This window comes from Diceros bicornis, chromosome 29 (genome assembly GCF_020826845.1).
Source record: "Diceros bicornis minor isolate mBicDic1 chromosome 29, mDicBic1.mat.cur, whole genome shotgun sequence".
In the NCBI taxonomy this organism is placed as follows: Eukaryota; Metazoa; Chordata; class Mammalia; order Perissodactyla; family Rhinocerotidae; genus Diceros; species Diceros bicornis.
This window is the reverse complement of record NC_080768.1, coordinates 1,491,392-1,507,319: the sequence shown is the minus strand read 5'-3', so window position 1 is coordinate 1,507,319 and position 15,928 is coordinate 1,491,392. Positions and strand designations below refer to the sequence as shown.

The window sequence follows — 15,928 nt, the reverse complement described above, 5'->3', positions numbered from 1 at the left end:
AATTATGTTTATAAATATTTTGTTTAAAAATACATGGGCGAAGATGGTCAAAAGGTACCAACTTACAGTTATAAGATAAGTCCTGGGATGCAGTGCGCAGCATGGTGACGCCGTTAAAAAAAAAAAAAACAATTTTGGGGCCGGTCCAGCGGCCTAGTGGTTAAGTTTGGCACACTCTGCTTCAGCGGCCTGGGTTCAGTTCCCAGGCGTGGACCTACACCACTCGTTGGTGGCCATGCTGTGGCAGCAACCCACATACAAAATAAGAGGAAGACTGGCACAGATGTTAGCTCAGGGAGAATCTTCCTCAAGCAAAAAGAGGAAGATTGGCAACAGATGTTAGCTCAGGGCCAATCTTCCTCAGGAAGAAAACAAACAAAAAAACAATTTTACTCTATTTTTTCCTCTGTAATATTACACTGGACAATAAATAAATGAAAAATATGAAGTGAGAGCTGTGGTGGGTACCTCTGTCACAGAGATGCACATGCCCTGTGAGTCTATGAAAAGAAGTCACCGTGAAACATTACAGGGACCTGAAACTTCTCACTGGATGAACGGGAGAAACGCTCGCTTAGGGTGGAAGAATATCTGGGTGGCAAGGGATAAAAGGGAAAGGAAAAATTAAGAAAAAAGGAGCCTGCAGGAGAAAGGAGTTCAATCAACTTAAATACTTAATGTCTTTTGCTCAAGCCCCTAGCAACCCCACCTCCCTGGGGTTCATTCCTCTGTGTCACCTGCAAAATACTTCCCCACCCAGAGCATGGGGGGACCCAACCAACCCCTGTCCAAGCCAGGCCCTTTCTCCCGGAACCTCCCGGTCCCGTCCCCAGTCCGTCCCTGGAACCACCCGGCCCCGTCCCCAGTCCGTCCCCTGGAACCACCCGGTCCTGTCCCCGCTTTCCTGGGTGAGAACCTGTGCAGCGCAGGTGAAGAGTGCTCTGAGAGGGGAGCACACTACCGGAGTGACTTCAGGTCGGCATTCAGAGGGCATTTGAGACGGGCCATCTTGGGGACTTATCCATAGGGACAGATCCCGCACCCCCAAATCCTCTGCCCACCAAGGGCAGACGGACGGATGCCGTGTACCGTCCTGGGGGACAGGATGCCGCCCCCTGGCACACTCACAGTGCCCAGGTGACACCCGAGGCCAGCGTGCTGCAGGCAGGTGGCAGAGCCCAGCTGCGGGGGGCAGCAGCGGGCAGGGAGCCCCTTCTGCTTCACGTCCCTAACGCTGGCGGCAGCAAGACTGGAACTTGGACAACTCCCCTGTATCTCCAGCGCCACGCTGAATGGGCGCTCCAGACAAACCACAGGAGATCGGTCATGTTCCCAAGGAGAAGCTCTGCGTGAGCCGAGTCACGTTCCTGCCCTCACAGAACGGTCTCTCTCTCTCGCAGAACACAGAAAGCCCGGACCCTCAGGGGGTGTCCACAGAGACTTCCTCAGGAAGAGACGAAGGTGTGAGCACAGGGAGAGAGAAGGGGAAATGACCTCCTGAAGACGGATGCCCTCACCAGCCTGCTCCAGGGTGACGTGGGGGGCAGCGACTCCCCCACTGTTTCAGAGGTGCATCTGCTCTACCTGCGAGGGGGCAGCTGGCATCCCCGCAGGCACAGAAGCTCCAGCTCTGAGGCTGTGGAGGGACCTGCTGAGACAGGCGCCCACTGCCTCCACGCCTGCTCCCTTCACGACCACTCCACCAGACACACCAGCAAAAACAACCAAGTCACGCGTGCCTTCCGTACGTTACGAGGAGCCTTTGGGGAACGTGTGCATTTGAAGCGCAGTTATCTCAGAACTGAATAAACGCTGGATCAGAGGCCGGCCTCGGGGGAGGTGGTGCTTTGTGGTGGAGAGATCGGGGACCCCGCCCCCCTACACCGGCCCCTGTGGGGAGGCAGCAGAGGCAGCGTGGGGCCACGGGAGAGGGCAGGAAGGGGGTCGCCTCCCTGTCGGTCAGGGTGGGCATGGGGTGAGGCTAGGCAGTGGCCGTCCCACACAAAAGGACCAACACTGTGGATTCCACTCATATGAGGTCCCTAGAAGAGTCCACTGCACAGAGTCAGGAATTAGATGGTGGGTGCAGGGGGTGGGGGGTGTACGTTTAATGGGGACAGAGTTTCAGTCTGGGAAGTTGAGGAGTTCTGGAGATGGATGGTGCTGATGGTGGTGGCTGCACAACAATGTGAATGTGCTTAATGTTACTAACTCCAAACTTTAATATGGTTAGGATGGTAAATGTCATGTTATGTATATTTTACTGCAATAAAAACAAAACCTTGTCATTGCTCATTTAATCCCTCTCTTCACACACACACAGACCAAATATTAACAGCAGCTATCTCTGGGCTACGGCAAATGAGTGGTGTTTTCTTCTGTGTGCTTTTCCACAGTTTGCAAATGTTCTACAACAAATACACTTCTTGCCTGTTTCACTGCTGTGGTTTTGGTTTAAGAACACGTTTCCACTTGGTAGTCTAATCCTTGTGAAGCATGTTAATGCTATGACGTTCATATTTAAATGTAAAACTCGCCCATTTCCTAGAAGTTAGAAGAGTGAATTTCTAACCCAGTAAGACAATGAACCGTGGACGAGAACTGGAAGTGGGGGAACCACTGTCTCCATCCCTTCGGTCTGTACCAGCTCCAATCGCGTCCCAATAGATAGGAAAACAATACGTGTTTCAGGAGGTTTTTTTGCTGTATCCTCAAGTGGTCAGTTTATTCACTGAAATAAACTGGTGAACACATCATAGAGCAATAAATCTCTTTCACAGAAAAACTAAAATTTCCAGAACGTTTTCCAAATACAATGGTTATCACCTCCTTAAATTATTTTTTGCCAGATAAATATGACAGGGAAGTGATGCCAATTAAACACCCTGACAAAAATAATGGGGAAAAACAGCCCTTGCTCTGACTCAGCAACGTAATAAACCATGCCGGGCACACGTCCAGGTCCATCGGGGCAGGGACTCAGCACAGGCCAGCTTTTTCTTTTGTCAACACTCCTCTTTGGAAATTTTACTTTACTACTGCTGAACTTTGAGAATTAGATAAAATGCACCTAAGAGTGATTTTATAAAAATTGTTTAAAAAAAAGCTTGACAGTGTCTGGCATAAAACAGGCTCTTAAATATTTTCTTAAGGAACAAAACACTTAGAACACAAACCATGGCCCTGAAACATAGGCTCTGCCCCGTAAAGGAGGAAAGTCATTCCTGTTGAACGTCTTCAGGCAGCAAGGAGCATGGTCTGCGCAGTGAGACCCTACCACACTGGGCTCCCTGGGCTGCAGAATGGGGTGATGATGCCCATTCCTACAGGCGTGTGGGAATCTCCAAGAGAATGCACATCTTCGCTTGCCTAACACACACTGGGACAACCCACAGGCTCCTTGAGGACAGGCCTGGTGTCCTGCTCACCATCACTGCGCGGCCCTCAGCACAAAACCTGCCACCCTAACTGCTCAATGCGTGCTTGTGGGAATGAATGAACGAGTGATGGACAGATGAGTGCGTTTCCTCTTTTTTTACCAAAAACACTCCTTTTTCCCTAACAAAACTGTAAGTAGAATCCCAGTCAACGAAATGGAATAAAAGCAACAAAGAAATTCCTCCGCGGGTTTAAAGCTTCTTAAGCTAAAACCCTATATCACTTGCAGCACCTCTGAAAACTCAGACACCCTGAGATGCTGGATGATCGACCCGTGTCCATGGAGAGAAACACGCGAAATCGCTGTGAGAGCACCTCCTCCATCTTCTCCCAACGTTGTGACGAAAGTATTTCCACCGCATGTTAAATACCTCACAGAGTGATGGACACCACAGATTCCTCCCAGAACTTAGTTGTAGGGGAAGAAATGGCCTGTCTGCATTTCTGTCCTGGCGGCAAGAACCCAGAGTAAGCAGTGCTCCACGGTGACCGCCCCTGGATCCGTCAGCACAAGGGGCCCTCTCCCCTGAGCAGGGCCGCCCCTGCTCCCCCGGCCTGGAGTCCCCACAGGTCTCCGTGTGCGCCTCAATGAGACACCCAGATGTCACTGCTCTCACACAGCGTCGTGACCCTGAACTTTATACAGCAAATGTGTACTGAGCACTTCCTCTGTCCTAGACGCTGTTCTGGGTCCGTGGGGAGTCCTGGAAATCCCTGACCCCGCGGAGCCTACAGACTGCCCTGTGGAACCTTCCGGTCCAGTGCGGCCAGGGCAGGGCCCCTTGGTGAAGAGGGATGTGGAGTGTGTTTGAGAAACTTGAACTTTGGGGCCTTGAGTTTAGCTCCCACACCAGCTGTGACGGGCTGAACCGTGTCCTCCAAAATTCCTATGTCCTGACCCCGGTACTCCAGAATGTAACCTTATCTGGAACTATTTCACCGCAGATGTAATTAGTTAAGATGAGGTCATACTGGAGTGGTGGGCCCTAATTCCACATGACTGTGTCCTTGTGAGAAGGAGAAAAAACACACAGAGGAGAACATCGCATGATGACAGAGGCAGAGACGATGCTTCCACAGCCAAGGAACGCCCAGGGTGACAGCCCCATCACAGACGGGAGAGGCAAGGAGGCAGGCCACCCAGAGTCACAGCGGGAGCATGGCCTCTGCTATAAATTATGTTGTTAGTGCCCCGGACGGGATTCCACTCCTAGTGACCCTGTGCACAGCAGAGTGGAACCCTGCCCGGTCTTTTTGCGCCATCCTCTCACCTTCTGGTGCCATATCAGACAATGCTTGGCTGCTATTCACAGGGTTTTCATGGCCGGTTTTTCCGCAAGGGGTGGCCAGGTCCTTCTTCCTAGTCTGTCTAGTCTGGAAGCTCTGCTGACACCTGTACATCATGGGTGACCCTGCTGGTATTTGAAATACCTGTGGCATAGCTTTCAGCATCACAGCAACACGCAGCCGCTACAGTATGACGACCGACAGGCGGGTGGTGTGGTTCCCTGCCCGGGAAATGAACCTGGGTCTGGGCAGTGAGAGCTTCAAATCTTACCATGAGGGCTGGCTACTATAAATTATAGATGACATTAATTTCTTTCAAAAAGCTTTTGGAAAATCTGTAATTCAATGGTCACTAGCTGGACCGGTGATCTGGCAAATGGATCCTCTGTGAATTGGCTTGCCTCCCAATCACACGTATGAAAGAGCAGAAGTGGCTAGGCACAGCGTGTAACACAAAGGAGATGATGCACAGACAAGGGGAAGGCCCTGCCTCGATCCAGGAGCTGGGCTGGGAGCCAGCTGTGGCAGGAGGCAGCCACAGGCAAACCACCAAGGTCACCACCTGAGCGTGGGAGGAACAGACCACAGAATCGGGGCTGTGGGGCGTGGAGGCTGCTCAGCGCCACCTTCGGGGCCGACCAGCCCAGATGGCCAAGCACAAAGGCCACAGAGCACCCAGGTTCACTACCCGCCCTGCCGCCCACTCTGGCGCTCAGCCCAAATCAAAGCTGGTGTCCAGCTCATGAGCACAGCCCTCCCCCTGCACCTGCCCAGGGCCGAGGAGCCTCTCAGGAGACTGTCCCATTGGCCACGGCCCACGCTTTCCAGGAAAACCCACTCAGACTCCACTGCACTCAAGAGCCACCCCCTGTTAGTCACCGCAGCTAACCAGTCATCAGGAGGATGCCCCCAACCCTCCCTCTACAGACGCCACGTGCTCTCAGGGCTCAGGCTGAGGGTCCTTTACGGGCAGGACCCCTTGGCTGAACCACCTGATTTCTAACCAATCTGACCCTTTACACTGGTCAGTAAGCGGTAGTCTGCGTGATCACCAATTTAAGCACAAATGTCTAGAACAAGTTATGAGACAGAACATTTTAAGAACTGTTACATTTCTATTTATCACAACAATATGACCATGCACATTTTAGTCTATGCCTATATGCAAGAAGGAAAGAGTAAATTACCTGAGAATCCAGTTGTTAAGATACTTTTGTTGGCAACAGGAGTGTCCGGTAGAACTTTCCGGGATGACAGAAACGTTCTGTGCTGCCCAGTGCAACAGCCATGAGCCACGTGCAGCTCCAAGCACTTGAGAGTGGCCACTGTGACCAAGGAGCTGACTAGTTCCTGCTATTTAATTTAAATTAATTCTCGTTTACACAGACTCCTGTGCCTAGAGGCTTCCACACTGGATGACGCAGGCCTGAATCGCCGGCTACTGAAGAGGGAAGCTGACCCCGTGAATGGTCCACATGCTCCACGAGGCTCTCCCAGCCGTGCCTGTGCTGACAGGGTCCGGAGGTGAGACTCAAATTTAGCTGTTCTTTTTTTTCAATGGACTTTATTTTTTAGAGCAGTTTTAGATTCATAGCAAAATTGAGAAGGTACAGAAATTTCCCATATGCCCCCACACACACAGCCTCCCCCATTATCAACATCCCCCACCAGATGGTGCATTTGTCACAATCGATCAACCTACACTGACACACCATCATCACCCAGAGTCCACAGTTTACACTAGGGTCACTCTGTGTGTTGTACATTCTGTGGGTTTGGACAAATGGATAATGACATGTGTCCACCATTGTAGAACCACACAGAGTAGTTTCCCTGTCCTAAAAATCCTCTGTGCTCCACCTATTCATCCCTCCTTCCCTAACCCCTGGCAACCACTGATCTTTCTGCTGTCTCCATACTTCTGTCTTTTCCAGAATGTCACATAGTTGGAATCACACAGTATGTGGCCTTTTCCGATTGGCTTCTTTCTCTTAGTAATAGGCATTTAAGATTCCTCCATGTTTCATGACTTGATACCTCCTTTATTTTTAGCACTGCATAATATTATATTGTCTGGATGGACCACAGTTTATTTATCCATCCACCTACTGAAGGGCATCTTGGTTGCTTCCAAGTTTTGGCAATTATGAATAAAGCTGCTATCAACATCCATGTGCAGGTTTCTGTGTGGACCTAAGTTCTCAACTCCTTTGCGTAAATATCAAGAGACGCAACTGCTAGATTGTATGGTAAGAGTGTTTAGTTTTGTAAGAAACCCCCACGTTGTCTTCCCAAGTGGCTGCACCATTTTGCATTCCCACCAGCTTTGAATGAGCACCATGGGCTACGAGGCCCCGCCGCAGGAGAATGAAGCAGAACCCCGAGGGCCAGCGGGACCCACCCTGTCCGCCCCCCACCTCCACCGGGTCCTCCGTGCTGCTCAGCTGTCCTCATGGGGGCCGGGGGCCAGTCAGCCCCAGCCCCGTCCACACAGCTATTTCAAACCTTCTCTCCTCCCCCCAACCTTCAGCACCCCACTTCCCCTCACCTCCCTCCTGACCAAGATGCTGCCTGAAGAAATGCCCTCAACGTCCCGTCACCAAGGAGAAGCCTCCCTCTCTGTTCCCTCTTGGGAGACGGCGATGGCGTTGAAGCATCCCCCCGGGGTGGAAGGCTGAGCCCTCCCACCCTCTCAGAGACCCTCCGGGAGTCGCTCCACCCGGCCAGCATCCGTGGGAGAGGGGCACCTTCACAGTCATCACACGCTGTCTCCAGCTGGTGGCCCCCACCAGCTGGTGAACTGGCTTCACGGGTCATGGGTGACTTGTCCCAATGCCAACATCATCCCTGCAGACTGCAGACTGGCCTGCCCCTCACTGTCCCTTCCTGGAGTCACATTTCCCTGGCACTGCTGACAACGATCTCTCCTGGCTTCCTCCCATCCAGCTGGCTGCTCCTTTCAGTACCTGCTGTGGGCTGGAGTGTGTCCCCCAAAATCATAGCTTGAAGCCCTGACCCCCCAGGACCTCAGAATGTGTCTGGGTTTGGAGATGGGGCCTTTAAAGGGGTGATTAAACTATAATGAGATCATTAGAGTGGGCTCTATCCAATAGGACTGGTGTCCTTATGACAAGAGGAGATCAGGACACACACACACACACAGGACGGCCAGGTGAGGACAGAGGGAGAGGACAGCGTCTACCAGCCAAGGAGAGAGGCCTCAGGAAAACCAGCCTTGCCCACACCTTGATGCCGGACGTCCAGCCTCCAGGACTGTGAGAGGATAAATGTCTGTGATTTAAAGCTCCCGTCCATGGTACTTTTTACAGCAGACTGAGCTGGCTGACGGTCACCTTGACGGGCCCCTGTGCCTCTGCCCCCATAAAGTTAGTTCCAGTCCAGACAATCTCCCCTCAAGAGGCCAAGCATGCCCAAGGCCTCGGTCCTCATCCACACAAAGCCCCGTCAGTTTAAACCCCGACCTCCCTCAGGAGCTGAGGACTTACATCCAACACCCTCCACAAAGGCTCCACGAGGTCCTTCCCATTCAGCTCAGCCCAAACCAGCCCTGTCTGCATCCCTCCCGGTCCTGTCTATTCTCTCAGGGTACAAGGGTGTTCAGTCCCTCAGTCAGGAACCTGGGGACTCCTGGACTCCGCTGCCCCCCTCACCAGGAATCCAGCCCTCCACCAAGTCCCCTTCTTCAAACACCCGAGACTCTCCCCATTTCTCCTCGGGCAGTGTTCTTGGGGATCACCTCGCAGCTTGCAGTGCTGTTGCACCCACCAGCTCTGCGCCCTGCTCCCCGTCTGGCTCGCCCCAGCCGTCATCCACACCAGGACAAGGGCGACATTCCTGTAGCACGAATCAGCCACTGTGTCCACGGGTTTACATGCTGCATGCTCCGGTCTCACAGACTCTCAGCTCGAGCTCCGGGCCCGACTGCTCTCAGTCCTTCCGCCGCCTTGAGACCTCAGGTAAGGGGTCGCTGACCCCCTGGAGAGCCCCTGAGCCTGGACAGGGTGGCCCCGTGTCCCCGAGCTCCCTGGAGCTCCCCTTCCCAGCCCTGCACCTCCTTGGTCGTGGTCTGTCTCCCACAAAGGAGGGGACGCCGCCACCCGTCTGTTGGCGAGTGTGCCCGCGACTCCATACACGGCCACACGCCTGGTCCTCAGCATAAAGGAGCCCCGGCCATGTGATCCAGACCCCTCGCCAAACTACTGCTCTTTTCTGGACACGCTCGGTCTATCAAGGCCCAATAAAACCTGATCTCGTCCACCAAACAGGGTACCAGGGCTGCAGCCTCACCCGAGGGCCTCCTGCCTCCTCGGGCTGCACTCCACACTCCCTTTCAACACTCGAGGACAGCGCCGCGTTAGTCTAGCAACAACCACACTGCTGCTATCAAGCCGGCGTGGCCAGCATGGTCGCCAAGGAAAAGAGAATTCGTGTGAGATACTTTAGTGATAAAAAAGTTTTAGCTTCTCACTCTACTGCCAGTACAACGTAAGTGACTACAAGTTAAAATGTTATGTGTCCCGGTCCCACCAATGCAAATGTCTGTTAGGACTCCAGGCTAAGGCAGAGGGATGGAGGAGGAGGAGGCAGAGGGGGAGGACGCCAGTGCAGGGGAGGGAGGGAGAAATCCATCTGCCCCCAGCCCGTCCCAGCTGCGCACACGGCAGGCGTTAGGACCAAAAGCCCGCGGTCCACACCACTGACCCAGGGCCCTGGGAACCAGACGGGCTGGCTCTCGTCCCTCAGCTCCCGGGGGGGAGAGAGCTGGCGGCAGGGCTCAGGGAGGAGGGATGAGGAAGCAGGGAGGAAGGCTGTCCGCTCCGGGGTCATCCCTCCCTCTGTGAGCAGACAACCCTCCAGGACTGCTGAAAACCCATTAACAGCTTTTAAAGACAGGCCTCGGATTAGCGTGTTCAGAAAAACAATAAAGGACTATTTATTTTTAAGTTCAGAGATAAAAGCTATGCATTTTTTTTCCTGGGGCTTGAAAGACCATATTTGATTATAACATGAAAGCTTAACCCAAGATATGATGTTTCTCTTACTTCAAATGAAGTCTACTTGTCTTTTAATTCTTTATGTTGTTAAAAGAAGAAGAAGAAGAAGAAGAAGAAGAGAGTGCTCTAAGAAGCAGCAGGCTGCAAACAGCTCCACCAACAAGGGGCTATTCACAGCCTCCCTGGCCTCCTCTTAGCTCTAGACGTCACTGTGGCCACAGCTGCATGTGCCCAACAGCGGAGTCCCCCAGAACAACGGCCCCTCAGAGGCCAGCTCCCCGCTCCGCGCTGCGCACACCTCCAGGGCTGGCCCACCGCTCTCTTCGCGTTTGTCTGCGCTCACTACGTGGTTTGCAGGCATTTGACGACTGACTGCTCGTGAATTGATGTTAATGTGGCGACACTACTGAATTCCTCTTCCCTAACATAACTCACGTTAGAATTTGGCTATCAATTACAGAAAGGCTTTTGCTGGTGGTATGACTTTAAAATCATAAAACTGTTGAGTTTTACACTCAAATATCCCGGGGCATCTTCCAATGTGCTTTTGAAGTCCCAGGCACCTTCTGAATTGACTCACTAAGTGACTCCAGGCCAGCCACAAGGTTAACTCCTCAAGTCCTCACACAAGCTGGCGAGACTGAGGTGCCCCCGGGTCTGCCATCCTACAGACAATGGAGACCAAGGCCTGAGAGGGCACACACCTGCTCTCGGCCGTCACCCAGACACAGCGGGTCAACACTGAAACCCCAGCAGCAGTGCTACGGAGCCCACACGCCTCTCTGCTACACCACCCTGCCTCCCTGATACCACTCTACCTGGGGAAGATCTGACCTGCTGCCAAGGAAGATTCCGGAAAGGCACAGGTGCCTGACGAAAAGCAAGGGACGGACATGGGATAGTCACGTCACCTGAACACGTAATGGCATGGTGGACAGAATATCGTAGAGTCGTCAAAACAACAGTTGTGGAAACTAGGTGGTAACACAGAATATACTTGTAAAGTAAAAATTTCAAAGCACGACATAAAAATGTATACTCAACGAGAAAAAAAAATGTATATTCAATATCTGCGATTACGCAGAAAAGACGTAAAAGGCAGACAGCAGAGAACTGGCGAGCACGCAAAAGCTCCAACGCTGTCCCAGCAGCGCCGAGGACGGCCTGGGGGAGCCGCCCCTCGCTGCGCGCAAGGGCATTTGTAAGCGGATAGTTTTAGTTTAATAATGGGGGAAATTCTAATTAAAGCATCACTGAATCATCAAAAATGACGCCAGGCCGTTATCCCCAAAGCTAATTGTCACAAAAGGTGCTTACCTAGAAGATCATGTAAGTGTAGCGTTAGAATTTTTGAAGTGTGGTGTTATCCTTTTCAAATCGTGGTCTTCAATCCACACCGAAGTCAAAAGCCACGCCATGGCTGTCAAGGAAGAGCCATTTGCCCCAGGGAACGGAGACCGGTCTCCATCCTGTGAGGACGGCCGGCAGCGGCATCCTCAACGCTCCCAGACTCCCCAGAGATGCTTCCAGGGAATTCAGAGTGCTGGTCCCACAGAGGGTTTCCACGTTCTTGTTGCCCAGGGTCAGGTCCCAGCTAGGAGGGCCCTGCCCGGGGACCGGACTGGGACATCTGGTCCGTGGACGGCCTGGCAAGACCAGCTGCGTCCCAACAGCGATGGGCCAGCTGGTCAGACCTGCCTGTGAACCCAAACGCAGGCAAGGCAAGATCGGCGCTGGGTGTCAGAGGAGGAATGGGTGGACGGCGGGGAAGCGGGCCGCCGAGGCGAAGAGGAACAGGAACAGGGCTTGCCCGCAGGGAAACGCAACGACCTCTGCTGGGACCTCAACCAGCCTCCAGCCCCGTCTCCGAGGGACCCTTCGTTCTCTGCACCTGTTCTTTTTTTCCGTCTTCACTGAGATATGAGCAACAAGAACTGTGTGTATTGAAGGTGCAGACTCAATCATCTGGTCCATGTGCACACTGTTAAACGACCACAACGATCAGCGAGGTAACACCCATGCCCGCACGCTCCTCCCTCTCTCTTCTCTATTCTTGGGGTAAGAACATGTAACATCTATCTCTTAGCAAACGCAAAGCAGACGGCATTTATCACTAACCGCAGTCACACTGCTGCCTGCGAGACCTCGGACGTCCCCCTCCTGCTGAGCAGACCTGTGCGCGGGCCGGCTCCGACTCCTGGTGTCCTGGGCGCCCGCAATGACCGCCAATCCTACAGTCTTTCCCCTGGGGCTCATGAGAACACTCCCTAAAACGCAGCGCTGCCTGCTGGTCCCTTTCCTTCCTGAGACCAAGCGCAGAGGCGCATCTGCCGGTGAGGGCTGAGGGCGACGGGCATCTCGGCAGATCCAGGCGGAGTCGGTGTTAGGGCCGAGTCACTCAGGGACGGGTGGCGGGCACACTAGACACCGCCGTCAGCAAACGCCAGGACACGTTTAATCAAGAATGGCAGGTTCTAACCACCTTTGAGAACAGGAGACAAAGCGTGGTGGAAGAACGCGCATCTCCATCGGAGTTTGAGTAGTCGCGCATCACCCACGGTCCTGAAACTCAGGAGCAGATAGGGCTTCTAGGGCCCTCTTTTATTTTTTAATTTCTCCCCAGTGATTAATGACCTCCTGGCGCTCAGAGCACCACAGCGCCCCATCCTCTGTGTGTGCGGGGGTGGGGGTGGGGGCGGGACGAAGACACTGTAAGGTCACATGACTGGTCCCCCCTCCCCCACCACCTAGAACAGGAAAATAGTACAGCTGACTGCTTTTTTTAGTGAAATGCCAGAAAGGAAGAGGGCAGGAGGGCGCCCTAGGAGACAGCTGGCTCCAGCAGAGCCCATACCCAGGGCGCCCGTCCATGCTCCGTGCAGCGTCCTCCGTCACGGCCCCAGACCCGTCAGGGGGATGGTACTCTCCCTCCATCCCAGCTGGCTCTGGAGCAGGGAGCATCTCCTCCTCATCTCTGGAGCCACAGAGCGCTCACCCCGCAAGTATTATACGCAGGGCGGACAGCACAGGACTGTACCCAGCACAGAGGCCCCCGATGCAGAACTGAAACACCACCCTTCACGACGGCTGCCCCGACAGCACTGCGGCCTTCACCCCACACGGTCTGAGAAGCCCACAGGTGCGCGAGCTCACTCATAAAGGGCAAGGCAGGCCCCGAACAGAGCTGCGGTTTGGGGAAGTCCCCCCACCCGGCGAGGCCACAGGAGGACACGCTCCCCAGGTGTTGCCTGGGGGTCACCCTGTTTGATGGGGACGCAGAGTGGTGACTGGTCTCTGTCTTGCGTTCAATTAAAACAATCAAAGGAGCACCTAGCCTGGAAGACCCGAAAAGCCAGCACCTTATACGTGGATGAACCTGAGGAGAACGCGCCCTGGACCCTCCCGGCCATTCCCACAGGCCATGACCCCAGAGGGTGAGCTGAGCGGCCGGAAGGCGCCTGCAGAAGCAGAAACGGACGCAGAGCCCTGGACTCGCGATTCTGGGGTTGCTGCAGCACGCCACACTCACCCCGCGTCTAGGGCTCCAGGAGACTCTGGAGGGTGGACGTCTGCATCTCATCTCACATCAGACACAGACTCGGGTCCAAGACATGCAGGAGACCCTTCTGAACACAGATCCAGTGTCCCTAGCTCTTCCTGGAACGGCCCCTGAGCACAGAGTCCTCACCCTACAGTCCATCATCCCTGGGGACTCACGTCCCAGCAGGAGATGGCGTCTCCCGGCCCCTGATGTACCTGAGGAACAGCTCTCCCCACCGGCTGCCTTCTGTCTGTCCCAGATATCACCTCCGAGGGCTCAGGGCACACTCAGGGGGAGAAGAGGGAACAGAACAGGCAGGACCAACCCGGAGTGGACTCCTCGCGGGGCCACACTTGCAGAGATGGGATGCGTGGGTTCATTCTAGGCTTCTGTGGCCTCATCACCTCATGACTCAGCCCCTCCCTCCCACAGCCTCCAGGTCTGCAGGGGACGGTGGCCTGTCTGCCTCGGGTGGCAGCAGACCCTGAGGAGGCCCTGCTGTGAGGCCCTGGGCAGTGACCACACACCCAGCCCTTGTTTCCACCAGCCTGTGCCTGTGGCCCCACCTCGGGCTCTCGGTGACTCACTGAGAGTGACCCTCTGGGGAGGGGACAGCAGAGGGAAATGCTAATTTGCAGCCCCTCTCCCACAGTCCTTACTCAGGGGGCAGCTGGACAAGGAAGGTCCACGTTTTCCCTGAGCGAGCCCACAGCGGAGGGAGCACAGAGGGAAAGTTCGAGCTGCAGGTGACTGGAGAGGCCGCAGGGCACCAATGTCAGGCCAGCTGGGGCTCAGCCCAAATTCAGTCTCCAAAACAGCCAGTCCTCCACTCCTTATCATCCCCCCAATTGGGGTTCCAATGGATCAGGCTGAGGAATCTCCCAGGATTCTAGTGCTGGTGTGCACACTGCAGGGGCACCCTGAGGGGTGGGGCGTTCAGCCAGGACCCCCAGGGGAGGATGGGCACTGGATGGGGGCTCCAGGCCCCACCCCTCAGTGTCTATGCTCAGACCCCTCTCTCTCCCCGAGGAGCGCCCAGCCCACGTCACACCCAGTCACCAGCAATTCAGTGATTCCCAGAGTACGGCATCCTCGTGAGAGCCCCAATCCACCAGGACCCCTCAGACACCCGCCCTGCAGCACGGTCCCCTCACCTTCCGGAGCGGGAGCAGGCGGCCCTCGCTGGTCCATGCTGCAGCTGCGGAGGCCTCACTCCCAGGACCCTGCAAGAAGGGAGACAGTGCGGTCAGGGTTCAGGCAGAGGGATGTCCCTCAGTTCCACAGGGCTCTAAGAGCCCCACAACGAGGAAAAGGCGGATGTCCATCCACAGCCTACTGGTCAAAAGGATTTGTAAATCTCCCCAAAATAACACCAGAGAAAATAAAGCAGAAGGTCTCATCCCATGTGCCTGACTTCACCTCGAGACGCAGCCAGGAGGTTATTCTTGCAGCTGGGATTCAGCAGCTGGACCCTCCGGCCCAACGCCCCCTGATCCTCTCTGCCTAATTTCACACAGCGCTCTGAGGAGGAAACGAACACGAAGTCAAATGCTTCTTCCCTCCTCTTCCTCCAACTGAACCGTTAACAGTTTTGAATGAAGAATTCACCGCCCAGGATTGAGGACCAGGCCGACATTTCTGTAAGCCCTTCACAGTGAGCACGCCACAAACTCACGGGTCCAGGCCGGATCTCTGCACCTCCAGTTTTATTTTCTTTTTCTTTTCTGCCTTTCCTGTTCCCTACTTGTTATCGGAAAGACTGAATGTGAGAATCAGCATGATAGCAGCTAAATCACCTGGAGGCCGTCCTCTTAGCCACATCCCTGTTTACGAGGGTTTATCCATCAGACGCCCGCCCACTTCGACCAGAACGATCCGGTGACAAGCCGCACTTTGCAGAAGCAACCCTCCCACTTCCCCAGTGATCCCACAGGCCCCGGGAGGCTCTGCCTGGAACATTTCAGACTCCCACATGTCAAGGAAAAGCACAAAAGGACGGCAGGGAAAGAAGGACGCCGTGGCCCTCATCCTCCACGGGCCCCTTGCCCGGGGCAAGAGTGCCAAGTCTCCACCGTCTCTCCTCAGCCAACCCATCGCGGTGAATCCCGGGTGCACCCGTCAGTACAGAACCTCCCACTCACCGTGCTGGGCCACTCACCTGGCCCCTGTCATTGAGCACCTTGTCCTCTCAGTTCCTAAGTTTCACACTGACGTCGGCCCCACATGCACAAACAGCTCACAAAGACCTGGGTATTTGCCTTGAGCAGCCGCTGTGCCCCAGGTCTGCTGCATGCTGCCTCACCTGTGTGCTGCCTCATCCGCTCACATCATCATCTCCATCACAACCTCAGCATCTCCATCACAACCCTGTGAGGCGGGCACTCCTCATTTCCAAATGAAGAACTAGGGCTCAGAGGCCTTAAGAAACCCACCCCGGCTGAGCCCCCAGGGCAGCTGTCCTGCCAGAGGCTGAGGCCCCCACACTGGATGCACACTTGGGCTTGCTTGGAGTCTCCATGCCTCTGCAGCCAGCCGGCTGGAGACCCGGCACATTTCGTGTCTCTGCCCTGTTCCCTGCCCTGGGACACGTGGACGGTACCAGTCTCCGTCTCAGGGCTTCGCAGGCGGGACACATCTGAGCAGAGGT

General features: G+C 54.7%; 1 protein-coding gene across 11 annotated transcripts in view; it reads right to left on the bottom strand.

Annotated features, from left to right (window-relative positions):
* ARHGEF10 (Rho guanine nucleotide exchange factor 10) overlaps positions 1–14,598 on the bottom strand; it is a 115,426-nt gene extending 100,828 nt beyond the window's left edge. For 3 of the 11 annotated variants that reach the window (XM_058524885.1, XM_058524884.1, XM_058524890.1), the window contains exon 1: positions 14,436–14,598. In XM_058524885.1, the coding sequence (XP_058380868.1) occupies positions 14,436–14,472 (37 nt within the window). In that variant the 5' untranslated portion in view covers positions 14,473–14,598. The remainder of the gene's footprint in view (positions 1–14,435) is intronic. The other 8 variants (XM_058524883.1, XM_058524892.1, XM_058524882.1 and 5 more) reach the window with 7 other exon arrangements.
* Positions 14,599–15,928: the final 1,330 nt, after the last annotated feature.